The 8,261-nt window shown below is 45.7% G+C and overlaps 1 protein-coding gene across 1 annotated transcript; it reads right to left on the bottom strand.

Annotated features, from left to right (window-relative positions):
• Positions 1-1,205: 1,205 nt before the first annotated feature.
• On the bottom strand, positions 1,206-6,461 carry CD28 (CD28 molecule). Its single transcript, XM_088523802.1, has 4 exons — positions 6,377-6,461; positions 4,514-4,867; positions 4,157-4,275; positions 1,206-1,346 (listed from the first exon to the last, which is right to left on the bottom strand). The coding sequence occupies exons 1-4, from the start codon at positions 6,459-6,461 to the stop codon at positions 1,206-1,208; spliced, it is 699 nt and encodes a 232-aa protein (XP_088379928.1).
• Positions 6,462-8,261: the final 1,800 nt, after the last annotated feature.

Below are 8,261 nucleotides of genomic sequence, written 5' to 3'. Positions count from 1 at the left end.
CCCATCCCGCTTAGGGCATTCCTAAAAACACCTTTAGGTAACTAAGGAATTTTTTAACTAGCACAAAGTTCCTTGTGGTTCCTGGAGCAGTCCCTGCAAAGGGCTGAGCACTTGCAGACTGTGCTCAGCTAGACTGTGGCAGGAGCTGAGGACTTTCCCACACGCCAAAAATTGGGGGTGAGGGGAAAACTTCCAAGTAATCTTCATTTGCTCCTAACTGGACCAAGATATTCAGAAGAGCACTGCTACAGCCTTGGTGTCAGAAGTGGGCAGATTTTCAGGAGGACTCAGCTAAGTGAGTGTCTTTCAAGTAGAAAGAAAAAATCATCATAAGAGTGGAGTTCTCCTCAAAATCTGGCCTCCATGTGTTCTAATGCTTCCCATATGACTGCGCTGCAGGCTCTGCGCTCCTCGGGTAGGCGAGTGTAATGCAAAAGGGGCTTCTCTGGATGACAACAGATCTTTCTTCTCCTCCGGCTTGTCTTGCTTTTGTGTTCTCATTAATTGCTCTCTCACTCTGCGGAGTTGTTTGATCATGGCTTCAAATCATCTTAGGAAGATTTACAAAGTGGCCACGCTAAGGACACACATGTTGAAGGGTTAGCGGTTTTCGATCAGTCTTGATTTGTCCAGACGGCCCATTTGTGTCTAGCCCAATAGCCTGGACACTTTCTGGCTGACTTTCCCTCCTGTTAGTCGAGTATGTGTGTTTCGAACTTCAAAGTGGTCTTGGGAGGTGGGCAGGGAGGGAATTGTGCTTTTTTTTTTTTTTTTTTTTTTGCATTTTGCCACATTTAACAGCAATATGGCTTGCATTTCTGAGAAGTAGACACACAGGAAAGGAAATTAAGGGCTAAATCTGAGGCAACAGTTGTTGGGAAAGGTAAGAAGTCCTAGTTCCCCCAAGAGCTGCGCAAAATCTTAAGCGTTAAGAGGAGACCAGCTCTGAGGTCCGATGCCATCTCTCTGTCTTACCTGCCCTCAACCTTCAGCACAAGTCGAATCTCCTTTGCAGGCCCCATGGAAAACAAGCCCTGGTTAAATTTTGAATTTTTTCACGTTTGCTTTCCCGTTGTGCATACCGTCCAAGTGTAGCCAGTACTTGCCCTGAGCAGGTGCCCACGGTTGATGACAACAGAGCCGATGCGAAAGCGGTCGGCTGTCCATCGGCGCGCAGGCCAGCGAGGAGCGCCTCGCGCAGCGCCTCACGGCTGCCAGGAGCGGTACGCAGTGTAGTCTCGCGTGGGCGCGTACGAGGGGTAACCCTTGTTCTTTTGGTAAGGTGGGTGCCGGGGGGTCATGTTCATGTAGTCGCTCTGGTGAAACATTCTCTGCTTGCTTTTCTGCTGTGGGAGACAGTGTGGAAATACTTGAGCAATTAGCCTGTGCTGCCTGGGGTGAGCATTTTAAAAAGGAGAGAAAAAGGAAGCTGGGAAGGGAGAATCCTTTGCAGAGAGAGTTTTAGAGTCTTAATATGATCTGAAAAAAAAATAAGATTTAATACATCTTTCCTTCTTTTGAATTAATCAATGGTGCCACCAATCATCAGCTGTATTTTCTAGCCCTGGCTCAGGGGGGCAGAATTCCACACATTCATAGAATTGTAACACAGCTTTTCATTAAATAAGCTCTGAATTTGTCCCACCTGAGCACAAGGCTCCTGCCTCTCTGCTGAGAAATTTACAGGATGGATTCCCTTCAGCTAGCAGTGACTCAGCACAAGCCAAGCAGGCTGAGCAGCAAAGGCTTTTCTTGCTTATTGGGAGGGGAAAAAAGGAATTTACTTAACTCAGAATAAAATGAGCTCAGCTGTGTGCCTGTGTGTGTCAAAGCTAGTATCTACCACTTGTGACAGGAGCATGCAATGCACATGCTCTAGCAGTACCTCTTCAAGACACAAAAGAAGCAGAGCTGATGTTAATCTTTTATCTGTCTTATTATCTGGGTCTCAAAAAAATGTTGAATTCCTGCTGTATAATGCCCCAGTGAGACAGAACAGCATCACCTCTTCTACAAATAAGAGCAGCAGAAGCAGGAGGCAGGGGTAGTCATTTGCCTGCACTCAAAGGAACTTGTGACTGTATGAGGCTAGTGTTCTGTGGTGGCTGAAGGGCTTCTTCATCATCAGTGACTAGGGACAGTATCTCTACTCTATTTCTCAGCACTATCTCTTTTTTAAAAAAATGAAATTTCTTTCCTATGCATGTACGTACCTATGCGTTCAAGTACAAATGTGTGCCCCTCTTGTATGTGTGTGATGTTGTGGGTCTGGTTTGCATTAGAAAATCTGGTGGCTGAGTCACGTTGTGCCTGCAGGGTGAGCTACCTAGTTACTGTGAGAGTACTTAAGCTTTTTCATATTAATACTATGTATATTTTTATATGCATGTATAGATGCATGCAAGTTGCCGAGTGTATACTACATATTACTTTAGCTAGATAATGTAGTTGGTGCACACTAAATATATTAGAAATTAGAGATTTAGTTGTATGTGCTTATCTCTATAGTATGGAACTTTTAATTCCCCTATTAAAATGAAAGAGTTAATTTAGCATGAGACAGATGCATTTTACCAGCATGAGTGAATGCTAGACTGTTCCAGGATGAAAGACTGCTGCTTTTGGAAAGGAAAGCAGTTTTCCTCCAGGGAAGTCAGACTGTAAGAAAATAGACAAATCTTCAGCTGCTTTCAGGAGCTCAAGTGAAAAAGGCTTGCCGTGGCTGTCAAGTATCATTTTTAGGGCATTTTTTTTTAACACCCATAATCTCTTCTAGGCAGCTTTATTTACATTCAACAGCACTTCAAGTACCTTCCCGCTCAGAGTAAGTGTTATGAGGAGAAGAGCAGCAGTAAGCGCAGGTGAAAAGGGAGGCAGCAAGCAGTACGCTCGCAGCGCGGCCTTGCCAGCCCTGAGGAGAGCAGACATCTTGGCAGCAAGGTGCAGGGTCGGTAGGTACCACAGGCAGAAAGCGGAGGGAAACAGTTCAGATTCTGAGTGATGGGTTTGAAACCAGAGTGTCTCATCGGGGCAGAGCCACTGCAGCATTGCGAGGCCCCTAATCCGCTTACTGCTACCATGAGGCCATCTCTGTGGTAAAGCAGGAAGAAGAGCCTCCTAACCTGGCTTCAGGCGACAATTCCTGATCCAGCCTGCTTTTCAGTAGAAACAGGCATATATTGATCAAGTGTATTTTGATGAAATGGATATGGGCTGAAGCTTCAGCTAGCAGAGAGAGTGTTTTTCTGCATCTGCAGGACTTAACGTGTCAGGTACACCTGCGTCCTTTAGGTAAAGCTACCTGGTAATGAAGTGAGAATGGATATCTTGGCACAGGAACGGAGGGGAAAGAGAGTGCATGGGGCAGAGTTGTCTTCTACACTCATCATTCCTGTCTTCCTTATGTGAGGAGAAGAGTGTGAAATAAGCTCTGTGGTTCTAAAACTCATTCAGCAAAGGCGGCCTTCTCCTGCCTGTGGCGCCAGCTCGCTCTTGCCTCGCTCCTGTAGGCCTGGGTGCTAGACCAGGCAGAACTGGATGGGACCTGAGCCAGCCAGCTCTCCAGAGCGACTAGAAAGCAAAAGTAATGATCCATATGAACGTCTCTACCATCTCGGGATTAACATACGGAGTCAGAGGAGGCGCCAGTGAGATCCCAGTGCCCCTATTCTCTTGCAAGAATAGTGAGTGCTTGAGGGAATTTCTGGAAGGGCTGAAGACGCCAATGTGGATGGTCTTGGCCGAAGCCTGGCCTCTGAAGACTGCTTTACTGCAGGTGAACCCCTTCTGTCAGAGTAGTCTGAAAGGGTTTGTCCAGGAGTACTTGTAGTGCTGTGTTTCCCTCACGTGTTACAAGAGCTGGAGACAGTGTCCCAAACTGTCTGTACTGCTGGTGCGCAGGGCATGGCAAATGCTAAGATATTTTTGTTTGGCTTATAGCTCTGCTGCAGAGGGCTGACAGCCAACCTGGAGAGCACCTGGGCTTTCAGCTTGCCTTGGGTAGAGCTTGGGTGTGCGTGTGTCACCAGGGTGAAGCACTGTTGTCCTTAAAATGAGAGATATCAGTGAACTGGTGTAGGTAAGCAAATGTAGTTTGAGAACTGTACTAGGGCCACTGGAAAGGAACAAAGGAGGAAAAAAAAATGTTGTTTCTTACCCAGTAGTTAATAAAGACTGCGGTTATTAATGTGCTGTAGAAAGCAAGAATTCCAGTCACTGCCACCATAATCCAGTAAGAGTTTGCAGGCTGAGCTTCTTGTATTTGGATGGGTGTCTCTTTAAGGAAGAGAACAAAAACAATTTCAAGCACATAAAAGCAAGAACCTTGACCTCTGCTTATTTACTCTTTGCTCTAACATGCCCCATATCAACCATATCATGCAGTGCTTTGAGATGTCTTCTCTGAGAAGCAGGAATTTAGTCCTAATGGGCAACTCATCTTCCTTCCTTCCTAGGAAGGAAGCTCATTGCCTTCATGTGGGGAGTGCGTAGGGCCTACGGAGGTTCCACTTACCTTTCACGTGAATGACGGTCCCATTGCTCTTCTCATTGTAGACATATGGGGGTGGATACATCACCTCAATTTTGCAGAAGTAAATGTCGGTTTGGTTGGCAGTCATATTCCAAAGATTGAAGATTACTTTATCTTTATCGTGAATCCCCTTGCAGTTGAATCCCTTATTGGAATTGCTGCTAACCTTGGTCATGTTCCATGACATAAAGCAGACTTCAACTGCACTGGCTGTCCCCTTGTGCAGCGACGCTCGGAATTCCTTCCCCGTCCCGTTGTACGTGTAGTTGCAGACCAGCCTCGCTGTCTCGTTAGCTACGATGAGCAAAGGATGCTGAGCCACTAAAATCTTGTTTTCTGGAGGGGGGGAGTTGAAAAAAGCACTCTTGTTTATAAAATGCAACAGGAGACTTGAGAACCACACACGCCCCTGTGCAGCCCTCTCCACCTCTCCCCATCTGACACTCCCAGTGCTGAACCACAGAGCTGCAGAAGCAGTTTCTCACAGGAGCTCTTGCTGCAGCAATTCCCCTTTATATAAATAATTACATAGTCAGTAGGGGATCCTGCGAGGTCAAGGGTGTTTTTTTCAGAGTCGGAATGCTAGTTAATACAGAAAGAGGCCCGTGTAACTAAGACTTAACATCGAGACTCATAGGGGTGTATATGGGGTGTATACTCTGGGTGTATATGGATGAATGTGTAAGGCCACCCTGGTCTATCTTTCTCCTACTAAGTAGGTTCCCATAGAATGCCATGGAGTAGAAGTACAAGGAACTAAATGTTTATTTTATCTGTCAGAATTAAGAATATTATTTATCCTCTGCTTTTCAATCCAAGGACAGACTAGAAGTGGTTCAGCAAATTCCACCTGCAAACTCCTCAAAGGTTTAGACCTTGGATGATGAACACTAAAAGCATAAACTGTTATTGCTTTAATAAAAAGTCATTTCTCTAGTTAGCACTTGAAGTACAGTCTTAATCTCCCAAAGGACCCAGGAGATGACTAATTTGCCAGTGCATGGGCACTTAGCACTTACATGGCCTGCAAAAAAACATGTCACATGAAGGTATAATTCAGTTTGGATTGACTGGCCTGAAACACAAACAGGAAATGTTTTCTGACATATAGGACTCTGCTACCATCTGCCAAATAATGAAACAAATAATGAAACACCACAAGGACTATGCAGAGACAGCTTCTTCCAAGAGAAATCATCCTATGCAACCAATGCCCTACTGTTCAAGTGGTGGACTGCAAGAGAAGGAAGTTTGGAATCTTAAGCTAGGAACTTGCCAGAAGGACTGCCCTTCCATGTGTACATAAAACCATGCAAGTCTTCATGGAAACTCAGCTCATTTGAGCCTTCAAGTGAAAGTCTTTACTCTGTCTGGCTCTCTTGGGCTCCTGTTCCCGTTCTTCTATCTGAAATGCCACTTTGAGTGTTAGAAACTTTCCTGACGGAGGTTTGCTGCTGGCTTTGCTGAATTGCCACTCCTCAGCCAGCTCCCCCTCTCACAGCACCATGTGACTGAAAATTTCCTGTCAGGTCTAGGTATCTGTAAGCTGCTGAGAGGGTCTGTAAGACCATTATTCCTCAGCACTCCAAAGGCTGCAGAGAACAAGCCAGGTTAGCCTCGAGGAAGTTTGGAGAGCGATGCAGGAGCCCTCTGTGAGCTACCTTGGCCCAGCAATGGTGAGACACGAAACAGCAAAGACCGGGGTGAGGAGTGAGGTAAGCACAGAGGTGCCTGGGTTGGCCAGTGCTATCGCTCAGGTGTGGACACTAAAAACAATCTGTGGCCTGCAGGTTCTCCAGTTCCCAACCCAGCCCATGAAACCACTGAAGTTGTTCACTTTCTCACTCGAAGTCTTGTTTATCAGCGCTGTCTTCTTGAGCGAGCAGGCAGGCATGAGACAAGGAATGCTCTGCTGGCTCATCACAGCCATTCCCGCTGCAGGGAGCCCAAGTGCTGTGAAGAACTGTGCTTTGGTGCAGAGCAAGCATTTGCTCATTCTTTCAACAGCAAGAGCCACAAAACTTGGGATGCCAGAACTGGGTGACACAGCAACAGTAGCCAAGGCGGGTTTCTGCTGGAGCTGTCTGACAGTGGCGAATTTTCATCGAAACGAAGACATTTCAGCAAAACACTTCAGTTTCATCGAATCAGCATTTTCCGACAAAGCCTCCTGCATAGGCTTATAAGGCATTTTAACAAGAGGTGAGGTTTAGATTTCACCCCTTTAAAGACCTGGTAGTTGATCGTATTTTTGTTGTCCAGAAGGTCCATCTGCGGCCTAGGTAGGAACGTGCAGGTCTCCTATGGAATTGTCCTGTTTTTAGCCTGGCATGACTCTACGCATCTCAGTTCAGACAGAGCTATTCTTTGGATTTCCAGTGCAGTAGTGCCAACCTCTGTTGTCATAGGGGCTAAATATGTGTTCAGAAGAGACCTTTTCTCTCTCAATTTACAACCAAAATGAGTATTCAAACCGGACACTTAGAGAAGCATTAGCACTTAAGCATTAGCCAAAATACCTGTTTTTCATTGCAAATGAAATGGTCCCCACCATAATATTGTCCTGATAATTGGAGACCAGACTCTTCTAATGCACTTCATTCAGTTTATTTCTATCCCATGGATTTATGGCCTAGTCTGTTTGCTGTGCAGTGCAGGCTGAGTGTTGATAACCTGGCTCTGTGCTGCTGATATTGGGATGTAGGATGACTTGCAGAGTGGAAAAAGTTCATTTGAGGATCATGTCCTGCCAAAAGGCTCATTATTTCCAGGAGGAAATTCAGTAAGGCCAAACATCCCTTGCTTCGTTTGTGATCTGAGGAGGACTTGAGTGTATTATCGGTAGGATAGCGCAAGGAGAAGGCAGAGAGCTCATGCCAGGCGCGCATGGCTGGGGACATCTGGGCAAAGGGAGCTGGAGCTGCTTGCGCCTTCACAAACATGTTTTTTCTCATAAATGTCACTCCGGGTTGGGTAAAATGGTGAAACTCTGAAACATTTAGTGCATGTTTTCCATTAGTGCATGCTTTCCCGTAAGTCAGGTTGCTGTTTCCCGAGCTCCGTGCAGTCCTGCTGCATGAGAATAACTGTCTACACGCAGGCACCGGCCTTCTCCGAGGCAGCCGAGCAAAGGGCAGCTACGAAACACTGCTCTCTGCAGCCTCCGAGAGCTGCAGAGCCTGGAAATGGGAAGGCGCTGCTGGCACGCTGCTTCCATGGGATCTTCGGACTTATACGTAATGGGCGGACGCTACCTCTAAATGCTGCCTAAGCTGCTTTTTGTGCTTTATTTGTTGGGTTAAACCTATCTTGTAATCGTGTGTGAGGTTTTTTGCATCTTGAAAAAATGTCATCCATACATAGTATCAGTAAAAACACTGGCTAATCACATTCCCTGATGCAAACAAACTCCATCAAAATTCTTTTCCTTTCTTTTTTTCCGAGAAAACAAAACAGAAATAACGAAGCATGGGAAATAATATTTAGATTATTTTTTTTCTCAAAACTTTCCATGAATCATAATCAGCTACTGGAAAAAAGATTTCTGTAAAAAAATATATATATTGTACTCTTCTTTTTTTTTTTTTTTTTCCATGACCAGCAACTTCAAGAAGTTACTTGCCAGAACAAAGAAGCTGGCGGAAGTTGGGTCGCATCTAAGCACAGGCAAGAAAGGGCTCCCTACGTCCTTGGGGATGTGAGAAGGGGAGGCTTTTGCTCTAATCAAGCG

The sequence above is a fragment of the Tinamus guttatus genome, unplaced genomic scaffold (assembly GCF_059628265.1).
Source record: "Tinamus guttatus ecotype Peru unplaced genomic scaffold, ASM5962826v1 Tinamus_guttatus_pri_ptg000197l, whole genome shotgun sequence".
Taxonomy (NCBI): domain Eukaryota; kingdom Metazoa; phylum Chordata; class Aves; order Tinamiformes; family Tinamidae; genus Tinamus; species Tinamus guttatus.
This window is presented reverse-complemented; position numbering and strand designations above follow the sequence as displayed.